Source organism: Aristolochia californica, unplaced genomic scaffold, assembly GCF_029961685.1.
Source record: "Aristolochia californica isolate CCGP_79_NKW_82.1479 unplaced genomic scaffold, dmAriCali1.0.hap1 SCAF_3, whole genome shotgun sequence".
In the NCBI taxonomy this organism is placed as follows: Eukaryota; Viridiplantae; Streptophyta; class Magnoliopsida; order Piperales; family Aristolochiaceae; genus Aristolochia; species Aristolochia californica.
In genome coordinates this window covers 5,219,161-5,236,773 of record NW_027181992.1, presented here as the reverse complement: position 1 = coordinate 5,236,773, position 17,613 = coordinate 5,219,161, and the positions used below count along the sequence as shown (strand labels likewise).

At 37.1% G+C, this 17,613-nt stretch overlaps 3 protein-coding genes across 3 annotated transcripts; 1 reads left to right on the top strand and 2 right to left on the bottom strand.

The window, feature by feature from the left end:
• Nucleotides 1–111: 111 nt before the first annotated feature.
• LOC137958854 (small ribosomal subunit protein eS25x) lies at nucleotides 112–2,667 on the bottom strand. The gene is made up of 4 exons (XM_068806036.1): nucleotides 2,562–2,667; nucleotides 2,392–2,466; nucleotides 2,043–2,177; nucleotides 112–433 (listed from the first exon to the last, which is right to left on the bottom strand). The coding sequence occupies exons 1-4, from the start codon at nucleotides 2,562–2,564 to the stop codon at nucleotides 320–322; spliced, it is 327 nt and encodes a 108-aa protein (XP_068662137.1). The 5' UTR covers nucleotides 2,565–2,667; the 3' UTR covers nucleotides 112–319.
• A 100-nt stretch (nucleotides 2,668–2,767) lies between these two features.
• Nucleotides 2,768–7,347, bottom strand: LOC137958853 (uncharacterized). Its single transcript, XM_068806035.1, has 3 exons — nucleotides 7,163–7,347; nucleotides 6,966–7,054; nucleotides 2,768–3,155 (listed from the first exon to the last, which is right to left on the bottom strand). Exons 1-3 carry the CDS (start codon nucleotides 7,320–7,322, stop codon nucleotides 3,024–3,026), a joined length of 381 nt encoding a protein of 126 aa, XP_068662136.1. The 5' UTR covers nucleotides 7,323–7,347; the 3' UTR covers nucleotides 2,768–3,023.
• Nucleotides 7,348–8,244: 897 nt separating this feature from the next.
• Nucleotides 8,245–16,126, top strand: LOC137959022 (RNA-binding protein 1-like). The gene is made up of 6 exons (XM_068806280.1): nucleotides 8,245–8,447; nucleotides 14,422–14,555; nucleotides 14,641–14,935; nucleotides 15,030–15,091; nucleotides 15,232–15,313; nucleotides 15,796–16,126. The coding sequence occupies exons 1-6, from the start codon at nucleotides 8,369–8,371 to the stop codon at nucleotides 15,891–15,893; spliced, it is 750 nt and encodes a 249-aa protein (XP_068662381.1). The 5' UTR covers nucleotides 8,245–8,368; the 3' UTR covers nucleotides 15,894–16,126.
• Nucleotides 16,127–17,613: the final 1,487 nt, after the last annotated feature.

The following is a 17,613-nucleotide window of genomic DNA, read 5'->3' as shown; positions in this document are numbered from 1 at the left end:
CTTTACCCAAGACCCAACACAGAGATATCTGCTCAAATCAATCTATGAACAGACATCTAAGTTGGAAAAGTAAGTGATTGGGTAGTGAAATTGGAAATACTACTCTCACCGTATCAAATTGGTTCATAGAGAAATTAATAAAAGAAATCATCATCAGAATGCTATCAAGTCCATTAACAACGTGCAGGAGGAACTTTAGATCATCAAAACTCTATAAATTGGTAATCCAACCAGAAAGAATCCTGCAACAAACCATTAATGCCTGAAAAACAGAAAAAAACTACAGCCAAGTCGTAGACTCTTGGAGCTAAGGTTACTACTAGGTGTTGGTGGCCCTGGTGTATATCTGCTGGCTGGAATGGGAAGAAACCAGCCTGATGGAACCCTTTGCCATTAGATCCCTAATTGCTCTCCTTGCAAGTGACCCATTAATCTGTATAGGAACAGTAAAAATAGCTCTCCATAAATCAATCATTCTACTGTAAATACCATGATTATCAGATTGAGATGAATATGAAAGCATGGACTAGCTAAATTTAGAAACATATATAAGAAAATGGAAACAATTAAATAACTAAGCAAATAGTATTACAAGGCAATGAAAGCTTTTACCTGCAAGCAGCTCAAACATAAACATCATAAATCGATAACAAAAAAAAAAAAAGTTGTTAACAGGGCAGATGATCCACCCTGTTAGTAGGGATGTTAACACATCAGCTTGTACCACTAATGACTTTGAATTACAAGCTAGTAGGGATGTTAACAGGGCAGATGATCCACCCTGACCTGAGCCACTTGAGATGGGGATGGGTTTCTCATTTACCCTGCAGGGTGAGAACAGGTTTCCCCTTAAAAATCTGCACAGGATAAGCCAGGCGCAGGGTTAGCCCTTAAGACCCACTCTGACCTGAGGTATTTATAGTTTATTTTATAATCATGCCCTTCATCTTACTTTTAGATGACAACATAAACGGTAAAAGAATAATGAAATATATAAAGTAGGCACCCCCAACTAGAGGCATTGTTTGGGTGCATATGAGGACAGATGGGAATGGGGCCAGGTTTGCAGGAATCTGACAAAGTTGAATGAGATGGGGCAGAGAAATGATTTTCCAATGGGGGTTGGGGATGCGGGTGGGAGCAAGGAGAGGGTTGGAAACCCAAACCATCATGGGTTTCACGGTGACAGGTTCATAGGGCAGGTTGGTGAGATTGGCTTCCCCCAACCCCGACTGGATTGCAATTCCTACAAGCAGACGTTTCCTTGATCCAAAGTGACAGCAGCAATAAAATAGAAGGTATGGAAGAAGCAAGTAACACTACTCACACCTCATGTTATTAATGTTTTTGCAATCTAAGCATGGGATTTTCTTATAAGAAAAAAATCCAAGAATAAGAGACATGAAACCTGCCATTGGAAAAAGAATACACAATTCACATATATATAAATATATATAGCAACCGTAGTAGAATGGGAAACATCTCAAAACATGAAACATCTAATAATCAAAGATATGAATCCTCAGCTACCGCATACAGAGATTAAAAATATCGAAATTCGACTCAGTTCAGTTTTCACATCAATGCTAGTTAACACGGAATATCAGGTGTCTTAACCAATGTTATTAAACATTGCTGAGGTTGGTGACAGGTTTAGTTGGACTTAGTTCAACACACACACACACACACACACACAAACTTTGGGCCTAGAGGAAGTAGTAGAAATCAGTGGCTGTGCAGCAGATAATGAGCCATATCCTTAATAGTAAGTGAGTTAATCATATATTCTAAACATAAATGACATATGAGCGGGAATAGAATATAGCATGAATCATGGAAACTGAGAAACTTATAGAAGAACACCATTTAATGGACACAAAATTCTCCACAGCCAAAGATATAGCTGTTGGAAGTAAATGTAACATTTCAACAATAATAAACAAAAGCAGAACACAAATCCCCTCCTCAGAATATGTAATAAACTTCTAAAATCCAAGTGAAATTTTCGAAAGCTTAATGAAGTAAAGTTTGATAGATCATACCCTAAGCCTATCCGACAATATGGAAGGAGTGATTAGCTTGTACTTGGGAACTTCAGAAAGGAGCTTGTCATAGGTCGCCTGATCGAGAAGGACCATGTTGTTCACCTTTTCCTTCTGTTTTCCTTTGCTCCATTTCTACATACAAAATTCACATCCACCGTAATAATTAATGAGAACCAGTTCCAAAAACAAAGCGAAACATCTCTAAAACGATAAACCTCGAAACTGCAGTTTCCCTCTTAAATTAAATAACAAACAAGTGTTTTGAGATCCAAAAGAGCCCAGTGAAAATTGCAATGGAACTCTAAAAGCCAGTCGGAAATGAGCAAATCGGAATGATTAACCCAACCTTCTTTTTCTGTTTCCCTCCGCCAGACTTCGCAGGCTTGGAAGACGGAGGTGGAGCCTTCTCCTTCTTTGGCGCCTATAACAAACCAAAAGACAACAAGAAGGAAGTTCTTAGAGTTATGTCGAAATAAGGACGTAATAAATCCGTTTTTGGGAAAAGATTTTAACTACCATTTCGCTCCAAAGCTGCTTCGCGCCTTCGCCTGCTAGGGTTGTGTGTGGACTTCAGGCTTCGACTAGGAAGACGGAGGAGAGGGTTTTCTGATATCCGAAGTATTATTTAATGTGATGTCTTACCAACCAGACCAGACCAGACCAGACCGGACCGGACAAAGAAGGTATAATCTAATTAAAGTATAAAGAAAAATAAATAAAAATATATAATCTAATTTAATATAAACTAAAGTAATTATGAGCTAATATCTTAATAGAATATATTTTATGACGAAATAACCTTACAAGCAAATGATTCTATAAGATAGCATTTACAGAGTTTCTTAACCATGGATCGTGTACGGGCAATTTATGGCTGCTTCAATTTTTTTCAAATGCCAAAAATTGCATCACTGGGCTTGTCGTCTACTATTTAACCAAATCAAAGAGCCTTGGCCTGAAGCGTAGGTAAGCCTTGTATCAGTGACAACTGCATGCTTTAGTTAAAGCATCAAAGACACTTTGAAGCGACGCCTCCTCCACAAGCACAACTTTATCCCTTGATTTTGATCCGGAGCGTATTGATACTTGTCTTCTTTTTACACCTAAAACCTGCACATGAATCACTGCTTAAGTATGTATCTGAAGATACTAGACAAGCAGAGAAAACCATCTGATGATATCCACAAATAGTAACCCACCACGGCTTAATATATATATATAAAAGTAAAACTTACCATTGTTTCATTATCTAATAAGGGCTTTGCCGTAGAATATAAGAATACTCTACCTTGTCCTTTGAATTATAGTTGAGAGATAATGAATTGAAAGAATTATCTATGCATCATATGTATTTTATTAGTGTCACTGCAGCACTCAAGAATACAATAACCAAGCAGGGCTGCAGGCAGAAGACGAGAAAACAGGCAGGTCATCTCTGAAGGATCATTTAAATGTGCATCAAAGAGTATTACTTGAATAATTTGAAGTTATATTTTGCTGATTATATCAGAGTAGGCCCTATAGAATCGAGGGAGACCAAATTCCCGGCTTTTGAGGCAGAGCATTTTTTCTGTTTTTCAGGATTACAGAAAGATTAGATACTAGAATAGGCAACAGAAATGGGAACGGAAAAGGGATCCCGAAACCCATGGAAAAGAACATTCACAGAAATAGAAACTTGAGAAATTAGAATTCCACAAAGTAATAAGGAATTGAAGAAGAAACTATTCGAAACTTAAAAGAAGAAAAACATAAAATAAGAAATGTTCGTATACATATATATGCACATATTTATGGTGATAAATATATTTTGTAATATATTATTTATGATAATTATGAAACAAAGTTACAAATGATGAGTCTTTTTTTTAACTTACATTATATGTACACAAATACCATACCCCTAAGGCTACTGAAATGTGAATCCCAACCTCACACAATAAACCACCCATGTGGCTATTGAGCCAAACGTCCAGTCCACTTAATTTCACTTAATCAAATAACTTATTTGAATCAAATACTTTAGTTTTTCATTTTTAAAATTTTTAAATTTTTTAACATTTTTAACAATATGATTTATGACAAGTTTCAACTTAAGTCTATTCTGAATCTTAGCATAATTTCCATCACATTTAGAAATGTTTAACAAAATTTTCCTAAAAGTTTCTAAAAATATTTTTGGTCAAACTAAAGAAAACTTTCATTTCACTTACTGGGATGGCAAAATGAGTTTCTTACCCCAAGAATGAGCTTTCAGTAACAATAGGACAGATAACAGTTCTCTTTTTTCTTAAAAGAAAATGACAAGGATAGATAACAAAATTTAACAATCAGTATCCTGCCTAATAAAAAGTTTCATCATAGTGCTATAACATAGTCAGAGAAAACACATGATTTTATGCATTACAACTAGACTTACAGTTGGAAAAAATTATCTTGACAGATTAAGAACCCTCCCTGAAGAACAGTTGGGTTCAGAATAAAATTTAGGATCGAATTACATTCTTGTTCAGGAGTTGCTCTCTCCAAGTAGGTATGGTGCAACAGTAGAGTATCTGAACCTTGGGATGGTATTAAGAGAACAAAAACTAAAACTTATCTAGTCAAGGAGAAACAAGGTATCTCAACTTGTTCTTAAATGTTGGCTTGCCACAATGAAGAACACGGTAAGTTGTCCAGTATAAGAAATGTTGGTCCTTTAGTTCTAAGAATAAACTTCAATCCAGTTCATCCCATCACATGTCGCACAAAGAACACCTCCAACAGTAACTAAGCATCTTGCACTATCCTGAACTCTTCTACCAACAAACAAGTTATGCACTATTTATTTATTTCTACTTAGAAATGGATGCGCCATTTATATACACACACAAAAATATATTAATAAAGGCCAATGGTGAACTTATTGCTTGCATTATATAGACAACAAAACACCCCTGACAAAAACTCAATTTCTCTAAGAAGAGGTAACTGTATCACTCTTTTTGGGTTTGGATAGTTAAATTTCCCTCTTCCATGCAGCTTCACAATTTGCAATATTCATTATCAAACACCCTTCTACGAGTCTTTTCTACACTAATGGTGGTCTATACCATTGAATAAAACAAGTCCTCTAGTTACAGTGATGCCGATATTCTCACTGTTGGTTGCTAGCTATTCCAAAAAGATAAAAGGTAAACTGTAACATAGTGTTTAAACTTGTAATATAAACAACTCTATAATATCTATTTAGTAAAGAAAGGGTGCATGACAATATCTACTTTAATTGATAGCCTTGGTATGATTCATTATTATTTTGGTTCGATTATTTGATTTTCTGAACTCAAGGCACTCATGAAATGGAGCAGGTAAGAGGTGTAGTTCGAGCCCCAAGGATTTCAATTCACTCTATTATGTTTCCGTCCTCATTGCTGTGGCATGGCCCTTGGAAGTTTAACAGTGATCCTCTTTCACAAATCTCATCAGGTTTTATTCATTGATTTAGAATAATAAAGCTGGTTGCATGACATATAGAGGAAGTGGATTAGTAACATCCATCCGGTCTTTAAAGTAAGAGTTCCGGCACAGTAACCATTTTGCACATGGAACCGAATAGAGTGCACTTTGTGGACTGTGACTCAATAACCCTTGGCTCCTAAAATCCACTAGCTTTACTTGCCCATTGAGTAATAGACTCTCAATTCCAAGTAAGTTAGGACTCGCTAATTTTCTACTATAACCAAAAAATTTAGAAGCAATGGCTACTTACTATTCATATTTTCTGTTTGTGTTCCTCTTAGCATGGTTGATGTTGATTTCATATTTTTTTTAGTTTTATTCTAACTTTGAATAGAAAAGAACATAGTGGCATTGCAGTAATTAGGATGGATAACGAGGCACTCTCAACATACCTTCTAAAGAGGGAAAAAAGTTGGGAAGGCTGCATGAGAGTTGAGCATCCTTTCCCTCGAAAAATGTTATACATGTGGAATATCATTTGGCTAGACAATATAATACCTCTATAGTTTGAGTACATGTGACAGAATTGGAAACTTTACCAAAGTCAACAGAAATGAAGGCCAGTCTTTGACCTTCTTCACTAATTGAAAAACCCTCCTTGCTGGACCTCTTCAAGTGATATTAGAGTCCAGAACATGCCAACACATTTAACATGTAGAACGTATATTGTAGTTTCATGGACATAACCAGATGAATAAAAAATTCTAATATGTGAGATTACCCAAGTTGACCATAAGAAAACAATATCTATGCTACAAAAAGTGAGCGAAACCTCAAATATATAACTGATGGCACGAGACAAAGACATACACAAATACAGAATTAGACTTTAAGATGCTAATGTTTCTAATCTACAACAACGGGAATACACAAGGTAGCAGGCACTGTTTGAAAATGTGCTCTCTAATTTTTAGCACACTTTAAATAACAGGTCATCCATAAGGGTTTGTAGAAGACATGTTTTCTAATAGTATGTAGAATCCTTCACCAAAAAAATACTTCACTGGTTTCTCTAATCTTCTAATCCACAAATGGGGTTGATTTTTTACAGTTGAAAGTCTAATATCAATAAGCTTTCAAACATCATAGGTTTCGTATACCTTCCATAACTTTTCAAAGATTCAAGAAAATATTTCTCCATTTTCGCAGCTAAATAGGTTTTCTCCAACACTTGCTGGCTTGCATATCATACAAACAATTGAACGGTCTGGTTCAATCAATTTATCTTTAACCTGAAATTGCATCTTTTTGTAACAATGTGTTGACCCATACTAGTAAACGAGATAATGGAGAGAGTACACGTGAATTCTGTAATTTTAGTCTATGAAACTAGCATGATTTCGTGTTTATGATGAAGAACCAGTAAAAGAAACATTAAACATATAAAGCAAAAGCATGTCTAGAAAAGGAGGATTGACTGACCGAGCTAATATATTCTAGCAGAGCCGCGTTTGCTTCTCCATCCTTTGCAGGCGCATCGATCTGGACACCAACGGCTTCTTCACTCAAATCTAATACAAAAAGTAGAAGACCCGAAGGAACAGAAAACGTGTAAGTGTGGGGAAGTACTTTCTACTGGTAGCCACTTCCGAAAGGGAAGGCGAGAAGGAAAAACAAACCTGTAATTGTGGCGACCTTCGACCCGGGTTTCGCGTGGATGGTGATGGCAACAGTGGATGGAGAAATGAGACGGAGGCAGGCGGGAAAGTTGCTCGCGACGGTAGGCTGCGGAGAGGCGGAAGTGTCAGCTTTGAACTTTCCTCGTTTGGGCGGAGCCATGGTCGATCAGCTCCACCCGCCACCGCGTGTCTCGGTAACGTTTGTAGGCTCGAGAGTCGGGACCAGGGGTGGGCGCTATGGAAACCGATCCCGATATCTGCACGTATCGGATTATATCATTACGTAACGCTCGTAACTCTACGCTGTAATGTCCAGAATGCCCCTACGTCCGTTAGCAGGAACCCCCTGCAATGCACGAGAACAAGAAAAAAAGTTGTCTAATATAGGGGTGGACAAAAGTTACGTCAAATTGGATTTCTAAACATTTGTTTGAACCCCAAAAGAAACGAAAAGATTGAGAAAAATTAAATAAAGAGAAAAAAATAGGCTTTTTTCCTTGTTTAAATACCCATGAAAAATAAGATAGAAAACAAAAGAGAAACATGGTTATTGGATGATCAATTTTTTCCCAGTCTAGCACATTCGATGAAGAAGCATGCACCTCTCCCAATCAACCTCGTTCCCGCCCACAACCTTGGCCATGAACCTAATCTCTAAAATCCAACCCAAAACAAGTCCAAATGAAGCATGGGGAAAAATAAAACCAAAATCTAATGGTTAAAGGATTTACTCAAAAGTATGGAATTAACTATGATGAACTCTTTGTCCACTAGTTAAGATCGTGACAATGCACATCATTTTAGTCTTGTAATATTCTTCCATACTTAGTAAATATAATTCTTTTCGGGGGACAGAAAATAAGGAGAAAGTTTTGGTATGATGAATGTATGTCGATATGACAAGATGTATTATTGTAATTAAGCCCTAGAAATGGTATTATTGTAATATATTTATAATATGTTATAGTCACCCCTCTACTTGCTATCCTTGGCATGAGTTGGCCCGTGCTTTTTATCTTCGGCACGTGAACCCTCTTTTAAAAGGACCCTCGGCTGTGCGCGCAGCGCAAAGAAGCGAGAAATGGTTCCGGAATTTGAAAACCGAGAGTAACTAGGGTTTAAGCTATCTGAATCAAACAGAGCATAGCACCGGCACTGCTTCGATTTTTCCAGTTCTAGGTGTTTAAACTCCGCGTCCTAGAAGCCATGGCGGATGGCTACTGGAACCGGCAGGCGCCTCTCCATCCTTCCATGCCCATGCCCAAGCGGCCCCGTTCCGATTTCGGTACAATTTCTGCCTGTTCCTCTTATTTTTCTATAGTCTCAGAGAGTAACGGCGTTGAATGTATGAGCTTCTTGTTGCCCCGGGGTTGGAATCTCCTGCATTTCTTTTGGTTTTGTTATGTAAGGCTATTATTGTAATTATGCTTTTGTCTGGTTAAGTTCTCATTGTATCGATCATTATATATTTTTTTATTAATAAAATTTTCGCTTCTATTTCGTGGTTATCATGTTTGTTCCCGTTTCACGGGTTTGCTTGATACATGGCTAAAAATCTTCTCAATTCTCATAGCACTCTGAATAACTTTCACTTGAACACTAGGTGCTAACTAACTTAGCTAGCTAAGGCGACTTTAGTTATAATTAGTACAGTTGGACTACATTGTCCGTCATCAAGGTGTTCTCCGGAGGCTTACTGTGGCTGTTCTCAACTTCTCGTTGCAATTCTGACCTGGAACTTGAGGTGTGTAAGAAGCCAGTTGTGAATTTAAAGGGTCAGTAATAAGCTGATGGATCTTTTATGTGGAATTTCACATTATTATTGCACTGGATGGATGCGAGTCACGAGGGCCGTGAAAAAAAATTCATTGTAGCGAAAGGAATTTGGCATGCACATTCTATGGTTTCAATAACCCATGATTTTAAGTGAACTTCTTTGACATATGGGTGGTTTTTATGCACGAAGAGTTGTTTAATGTCCATTTCTGAGTTTGTTCGAGTATTAATTTGGAAATGGTATTATCCCTGACAAAGTCATCTAAACCAAATGACTTTTTTGATGTCAAACTTGTTGCAGTCAGTTCAATACTAAAGTTGGTGCACTTGTAAGTTTGACTGAGAAATGATGGTGGTTTTGCTTTTTTATTTTCTTCTATTTATCATTCAATGTTTTAATCTTCTGTATTTCTTTTCAACTCTCCCATTATTCCTTTTGATCCCTTCTCTCTTCCAAATTTCAAGACAAAGTACAACACAGTTGATCTGTCACTTTGTCTATTTCTTATATTTTCCTAGGTGAATATGTCACTACAAGTTGTGTATAAAGCTTTAGTTTCTGATTTACTATAGCCCAAGAGTTGGACAAACTTACGTGCTTCAGCTGATATGAACAATTCCTAGGTCCAGTGTGACTGTTGAGATTAAAAGGATAATTTTATTGTACCAGAGGTTTTATAGACAGTGATCTGTTGATACACCCAAAACATTTTAGGTGCCACTGGGATTGGAATTAAGATATGAACCAAGTTATTGAACCAGATGATCACTTGTTATTCGTTTGGGCGACTCTTTCATTTTTATGCAGATATGTTGGTAGGCTGTAATCCTATTTTTTTTGTATTTTTCTTTAAATTTGTGATGTTTGACCAAGGTTTTTGTGCTGGTTATTGACCTAAACGGAACTCTTTGCTTTCATCTGGACTTTGGGATTAGCAGTTTCTCTTAAGGGATGGAATTGTGCTTCAAAACATAAAAAGAAGTTATACATATATGTTTATTGAAAAGTAAGAAGAGATATATTCTGAAAAACAAAATGATACTTTGTATGAGTTTATAGTCACTTATGCATTTCGCCAGATGTGTGGGTCCGTATTTCAGGAGCCATCCAAGTAGAAACTTTATGAATATTGTGCATAACATTTTGGATAGAGAACCCAACATTTTGTGTTTTGACTATGTTATTTTTAAGATCAGGTTAGATTGGTCCATTCTTGGAGTATCATGGTATTTTGTCTTTTACTATTGATATTTATTTTACTAAACACTGACCTTTGGGAAGATTCTCTTTAGAATATAAATGGCTGGAGTCATGGTGGAGAATAAGGTGTACTGAACTTGTTTGGAAACTGTTTGTTCACAACTTTCTACTGAAAACTGACTATTGAACACTGACCTTTGGGAAGATTCTCTTTAGAATATAAATGACTGGAGTCATGGTGGAGAATAAGGTGTACTGAACTTGTTTGGAAACTGTTTGTTCACAACTTGCTGCTTGAGTTCTTGTTAGGAAACTGTTTTTTTTTTTTTTTCAAAATTGTTCTCATGATTTTAAATAACAACAAGTGTATTGATTTGGTATCACTTTAGTACAACCTAAATGGTAAGTGAGTTCTTGTTAGGAAACTGTTTTTTTTTTTTTTTCAAAATTGTTCTCATGATTTTAAATAACAATAAGTGTATTGATTTGGTATCACTTTAGTACAACCTAAATGGTAAGAAGTTGGGAATGATGTGGAAAGCAAGGCTAGCAACAAGTTAGCTAAAAAGAGAGAGGCAAAAACCATCATCCTACATCAATGGGAAAGGAGTTCCCATCGACAAGATGGTGACAAGAGACCCCGTGGCTGTTTAGGTCTTGTTCTATTTTGCTAGATGCGTGATTCATTTTGGTTCTCCAAACTCTTACAATGATCTTTTACATCCTTGTGTTGCTATTTTTCTCCATCAGTTTGGTAAAATGTTTTGGAGAATGACTCTCGCTGTGGTTCCTTGGAACTTGTGGCTCACCCTAATGACCTCACCTTCTCCAACAAGTCTCATAACTGTTGGAAGAATCATTGAAACTTGCCTTTCCATTTTACTTTGGTCCGAGCTCTCAAATATCTTAGGGATACCTCAGCTGTGAAATACCTTTAGTTGAATTTTGATGGGTATTCTTTCCACAACCCAGGTATGGCTAGTATCAGTGGAACTGTTTAGGATTTCAGGTCATGTTTGCTGGCCTACTCCTAGTCAATTGGTGTGAAAGACACTTTTGGGAGCCGGGGTCTTGGCTGTTTTAATAGATTGAATCTTTTTAAAGATCTTTTAAACCTCCTGTGGTCGTTTAAGGTAACTTTAAGGTGGTTATTGGCTTGGTGATATTGGTTTTTGATCCTCATTGGAGGTCTGATCAGCTCATGGCTGAAGTTTGGGACATCTTGCTTGGAACCACACTTAGATTTACTGGTCGTCAACATCTTGTAGGGCAAAACTTGCCCCTTTTTTTTTTAAAATTGTTGATTGCACACCACAGATACACACATATGCATACACCTGGTGAGACTTGAACTCAATACCTCCCTCCTTGTGTAACCATTGAGCCAAAGGCCCAAGTCACCACAAATTGCCCCTTTAACTTCCTTTATTTCCCTCCCCAATGTTTTGGTGCTTTTTCTTTCATTAAAGAATTTGTCATTCAAAAAAAATGTGAGGCCCCTTTAGTAGCTAATGTATCTGCTGTACAACTTGCACTATGAACTACATGAGACCATACATCATCAAAAGAATTACAAAAGGCGTCAAATCACATCATAATAATTAAGTGCGTTGGTGCTTTTGATCGGATAAAAACGAGCTTTCATGGTCACAATAAATAAATGATCTTTCATGGTCATTAAAGGCTCCCCCACCTCCTGAGGCATGGATTTCCCTTTGAACTTTCATCAGCTATTGTCTCCAATGCTTTCCTACTACAATGAATGTGGTAGAGAAGGAAAATTACTGATTCAAAAATGTGAATCATGGATTAATGCTCTTTATTCCACTCATGCAGCAGTTTCTACTATCAAGGTCTGCTGTTTTTGCACTTCCCAAAAAAGCTCGTACAACAGCAGAAGCAAACCGCTATAAGACTTTCCTTGGATTTGGCAATGGCCTACTATAAAACTAAACAACCACTTAAGGAAGAGTAGCAAGTAAACAAAAGTGATGAACAAGTACACTTTGCGTGGAAAGGTGATCTTTGACTCATCTTGATTATTATTGTTTTCCCCAAATACCTCGTTAGAGGTCCAATTTCTTCCCAACCTTTCTTTTCCTAAATTTCCTTTCTCAAAATTTTGGATGAGAATTTGTCTTTTTGAAATATATGAAGAGCAATATTTTGATAAGATTTCTCTAGCCGGGGTCGGGAGAAAGTCTCCATCCAGAATCTCTGTTTTTTTTTTCCTCACAATCCTACCTTGCAGGGTGAGGGACTGAACCTGTCCCTGCCTTTGGCAGGTTGGGTTGTTGTGGTTTCCCTGTTTAAACTGTTCCATGTGCAACCCTAGCCCTAACCAATGTGGGACTACTCTCTTACATACAGTAACTCCCTCTCTAAGACAACTAGCCTGAGATGTGAAGCACATGTACAACTGTCGATTAGTGGACTTTATTAAAACTGCTAAATATTTATACCCTTGATCGAGTTTTAATGAAGGTAATGAATGATAATAAACTGTCGAATAAGTAGCTACATATATGTTCTGTTTAAACGAGTTGCCTTTGCCCAATTAATTTTCCCATATTGATCAAATTCACTGTTTTTAAAAAATCTAAACATGAAAAAGAATAACAACTGAAATACGGTAAGTGAAGCCATAGATTACTTGGTCAAAGTATCTTAGTTATTAATCATTATCATAAAAAACTTCTTTTTTAATTTTTTATTGGCACCCGCATGCATTTTTTTCCTCTGTTTTTTCCTATTGTTTTCTAGTTCAATTGTTGCTCTCTCTCTCACTCTCTTCCCCCTTCCCACCCAAAACACCACCCACCCACCCACCTTCCCATATGTCTGTGGTCATAACCATTGGCACATTTAGGTGCTTGTGGTTTGATCGCTTAGAAGGGACATCCTCAATCATGTTTTGATAGAGTAGGCCAAGACAATTTGTAGATCATTTTCTGGGACCTTGACTAGAGATTATTCCGAAAAAAATCTAGGAGATTTGACTATAGACCTACTTATCTTAACTATATCTACGCTTATTAATCATTAAAATTACAGGAATTTAGGTCTCACTAAGTCGCAGCAAACGTATATGATGAAGCAGATTGATGAAGGAGTTGATTTTTATACTATATAAAGCTTTTTCTCCTTTTATTTTTTAGGTGAATTCTGTGCTGGCCTTCATGTTTGAATTTAACAATATATTGAAAAGGCTTTTCTTTTTAAAAATGTTTGGACTTCTGGAAGCTTTTGTTCTTCCTGAAGGAAGTAACATATTATACGAAGTCGAGTTAACTACTGACTTTAGACTGACTTGACATTTTCCCTTAGTGCATTGACCTATTTAAAGAAATAAAATGCCATTTTCTAGGTGGTATTTCACTTGATTATGGGACTATTGATCTTGACATACCTTTTTTTTATGAAGGTGTAAAAATTTTGAAATACCCTTTCTACACATTCTATTTTACTTCTTTCCAGTCTCTCTCTTCCTATGCTTATTGGAGGAATCTTGTGAACACTTGATGTAAAGTTTTCAATGACCAACGAAAATCATCGCCCTCTACTGTCTCTGATCTGTTGGTCTTTTATCTTTTATCTTTTTTAACACAATTTCCTTCATTTCTAGATTATTTCTGAACTCTATTGATTCTCATAATGTGCAATTTCTTCATTTTCTTTTTTCCTCCCAAGTCTTTCCTAGATTGTTATATTATGGTTTAGATCTTCTCAGTTTGTTTGGCTTGTTCCTGGCATAGAAAAATCCTATGAAGGAATGTTCACGCAATATTCTTTGATCAAAGAAGAGCAATAGATTTTCCATGCTAAATTACATCACTTGGGGCGAGAGCAATTTTTGTCTTTTTTCTCTGTTTATCATGTTGCTACTGCTTCTTGGGCTTTTTTCTGTGGTCAGGGAACGGTGCTATTTGCTGTTGGTTATGCTGAAAAAATTTGTTTTTATCTGTCACAGTATAAGCTGAAGTAAGGTTTCAATTGGGATCCTGTGACCTTCACTGACTATACAACTGCTAGTTGTTTGGACGAAATTTTACTAGGTTTATTTGAATCTTATTGATTGGTAAAAATGTGCTGCTGTATATCCTCATTTTGTTCTCCTCTCAATGATATTCCATGCGTCAGTGTATGTAGTTTTTTTCCTTTTTCTTTTGGTTCTGTTTAGAGGGTCAGGGACAATATACACTCTTCTTGATTGTTCTTACTTTAATTTATTCTGTATTTTGGTCTCCCAAAAAATAAATTCAAAGTTGTTTGGTGCCTATAGATGTTCCTTCTGGTGCACCTTCTGGTCATGAGATGCTCAACTATTTGCCAAGAGATGATGATCGCAGTGCACCACGTATTTTGAAGGATACAAAATCTATTGGTGCTTCATATGATCGATATCTCCAAAGCACGGTACCTTGTTCAACCCTGGTCATGCTTAGGCTTTTGGGTTATCAAAAGATTCTTCTAAATATTGACTCTCTATCCTTTTTGGCAGCAAGTCCCCTCTTTTGGAGGTGGTGAAGCTAGTAATTTTGGGGGATCTGGGTTAGGAAGGAGTGTTGGAGGAGGCATGTCTGGTCTCACCATGGGTGAGTCTGTTGTGATGAGTGGTTCTGGGCACATGGGCTCTGATATGGCACCTAATGGGAGAAACATGGGGTTTGGTGGCCCCATACCTTCTGATTCTGTTGCTAGGCCTGGTCGTGACATGCCATCTCTCCCACCAGATGCTTCAAGCACATTGTTCGTGGAGGGACTCCCCCCTGATAGTACGAGGAGGGAAGTAGCTCGTATCCTGGAAATTTTTTGAAACTGACTATTGTTTCTTACTTTCTTTCCTTCAATTAGTTAATTGTCACTGTCTATTCCTTAACTTGCCCAAAGATATATTTCGCCCATTTTTGGGTTATAAAGAAGTGAGACTAGTCAACAAAGAACCTAAACATGTAAGTGCAATATGCGATAAACCAACTATTCTTCATAAAATGTCACCTTATTGCATTTCTTATACTAGACTTATGTCAGTTGATTCCTCCATTCATTGCTAGTATATGGTTTGCTAAAGGCCTGCTCAACTGTTATGCAGCATGGCGGAGACCCACTTATTCTTTGTTTTGTGGACTTTGCAAATCCTGCTTGCGCAGCAACTGCCTTGAGTGCCTTGCAAGGTAAGTGGCTCTTTTTTATCACTCTTTTTGCAATGTTCCAGGTTTGCTTTTTCCTTATTCACTTATTTCAGTTTGTTATTAACTTCTTCTTAATCAAACTGCTTAAACGAGCAAAGAGTAGTGGATAACATTCAAGTATGTCACGTTAATCGGGGTATAATAGGTGTCACATCTAAGTTTCCATAGATGGTTTAACCCACAACAATTCATCAGGATATGATAATATTCTTATTGAAGTGATTCCTTTTTTAACGACTTTCTGGAAGTGCTCCTATTACTATCAACTAGGCTTGATTAACCTGTATGTTGTCTTTTTCGTGAAGCAGGTGATCGATACCTCTTTGAAATTTGTAGTTGTTTACTGCATTATGGCCTTAGAGCTCCTAGGATACATCCATGTTATCAATTTTCTTCGTGAATTTTCATTTTTAGCAGGAACAGAGGGAAAGAAAGGAATATCCTAATTCAGACATGTTGCACAGGTTATAGAATGGACGATCACGATCCAGATTCCCACTATTTGAGGCTTCAGTTTGCTAGGTTTCCTGGTCCAAGATCAGGTCCTCGTGGGAAACGATAAATAAGCATAGGTAAGAAATGACGGCCTTCCCTTGCGAGCAGAGAAAAGCAGATAGATGTGTATTTTCCACCGTTTCAGTTAATATAGTTCGTGTTGAGGTGCGTCAAGTTATTACTGGTGCGAAGTTCAGCTGCTCAATTATTATTGTTATGAGATATACTGTTTGAGCAGATGATTAACGTCTTTTTTACAGTCATTCGACTTAGTGACGGATTGTTATTTAGTTCTCTTCAGCGAAGTAGTGTGTACGATAATCGTTAGATGTTGATGCACTGTGTTATTGCATGTTGGTCTTGCTCCTTGTTTGTGCAGTTTTCTTTTCTTTTATATGCTATTTCACGAGGCCGTTATTGGTCTTGTAATTAGCTGCAAGTCCAGGGAGACCTAGAAGATCATTATTACTTAAGACCGGCTTTATAGTTTGCCACATACGAGTAGGCAAAATATTGGATTGGCCCTGGTGTTTCAGTTCTTTGCCTCCCAACTTCTTTGAGAGGAACGTACTAGCTTATTTGGATTGGAGTGTTAGAACTCGTCAGATGAGCTTCAAGTACAAGGCTTTTAGCTAACTTCAGTATCTCTAGTGGATCCTCTTTATGGCAGTGTTCTTTTTTCCTTTTACTTTATACGGCAGATCTTTGTATCCTGTAGAGAGCAGATATAACAAGTTAAAATGAGAAGCAAAGAACTACTGATTGTTGTGCGTGACAGAAAAATGGGTTACTCTGGTTATTGCTTTTGGTACACTTGTGAGATCATATAATAAATCATAACCATCAACCTGTTGATGAGGTGAGAAATAAAAAAGGATATGGTGGATAGGAGCGTTTTTTCCAAAATCACCTCGTAGTGTTGTATATACTGTAGTGTGTTCATGATTTGTTTTTCCTTCCTTGGCGATAGAGCAGGTTTTATCACTGCTGAAGTAACAGCGTATTAAAATGTCCAATATGTAGACTCGTCATATAGTCTGCCTCATTAATTGTGACATTTCATGTCGTGGCCCACAAAGTCTTATTGATGGTCGTTACTGTCGTCTAAATAGCAGTTTCACTTGTCTTAGTTAGAATAAAAACTTCAGAGCAGTGGAGCATTTGTTCATAATTTTTCTCTTTTCGCTGTCTGATGTCATCTCTCAGGCTCATTAGGTAATAGGCACAATGAATGCGCTCCTCTTTAAGATTTTTGCTTTGTTTTTTTCTCTGTTTTTATATTCATCATCGTTTTCTTTGGGAAGTGAGGGCTTCCAGGTGGTCGACATGCATATACCACTGTTCGACTTGTACCAGGCAGGATTTTTAGTGTTTATTACATTTTTTTATAGCTTCCTGATATAAATAATGCTGAAATTGATAGTTAATAAACGATAACGTAGTAGAAAGCAGAACTGGATTGTTAGTGGTTAATGTCTGGAGCCAGAAATTGTTGTATGTGATATGTGATTGCATATTTGCATTACTGGAGTACAAAAAAAAAAACAGTGAGAAAGCAGAAAAATTGACTCTAGGGTTTTTCATTGTTTCGAGCTCTTCCCGTAGTTTAAGACTTGAGCTATCCTCAAGTTTAATATACTTTTTAGATACGTGTTACATAATTTGCTTTCCAGAAGTATCCGTTCATGAAAAGATGCCAACAAATCTGGCATGTGATTTGTCTGTAGCGCCGTGGCTGGACCGGACGGGGTACCCAAAAAAACGCTGAAGGTTCATGCAACTAGTTT

Coding starts and splice junctions, on each gene's coding strand:
- LOC137958854 (XM_068806036.1), bottom strand. Junction 2,178..2,391: donor GAGGGAAACAGAAAAAGAAG/GTTGGGTTAATC, acceptor TTTTGTATGTAG/AAATGGAGCAAAGGAAAACA. Junction 434..2,042: donor TATTGTCGGATAGGCTTAGG/GTATGATCTATC, acceptor GTTCCTATACAG/ATTAATGGGTCACTTGCAAG.
- LOC137958853 (XM_068806035.1), bottom strand. CDS start 7,322: ATGGCTCCGCCCAAACGAGGAAAGTTCAAAGCTGACACTTCCGCCTCT. Junction 7,055..7,162: donor GAAGGTCGCCACAATTACAG/GTTTGTTTTTCC, acceptor TTTTTGTATTAG/ATTTGAGTGAAGAAGCCGTT. Junction 3,156..6,965: donor TGCTAGAATATATTAGCTCG/GTCAGTCAATCC, acceptor ATTCATGTGCAG/GTTTTAGGTGTAAAAAGAAG.
- LOC137959022 (XM_068806280.1), top strand. CDS start 8,369: ATGGCGGATGGCTACTGGAACCGGCAGGCGCCTCTCCATCCTTCCATG. Junction 14,556..14,640: donor ATCGATATCTCCAAAGCACG/GTACCTTGTTCA, acceptor CCTTTTTGGCAG/CAAGTCCCCTCTTTTGGAGG. Junction 14,936..15,029: donor TACGAGGAGGGAAGTAGCTC/GTATCCTGGAAA, acceptor ACTTGCCCAAAG/ATATATTTCGCCCATTTTTG.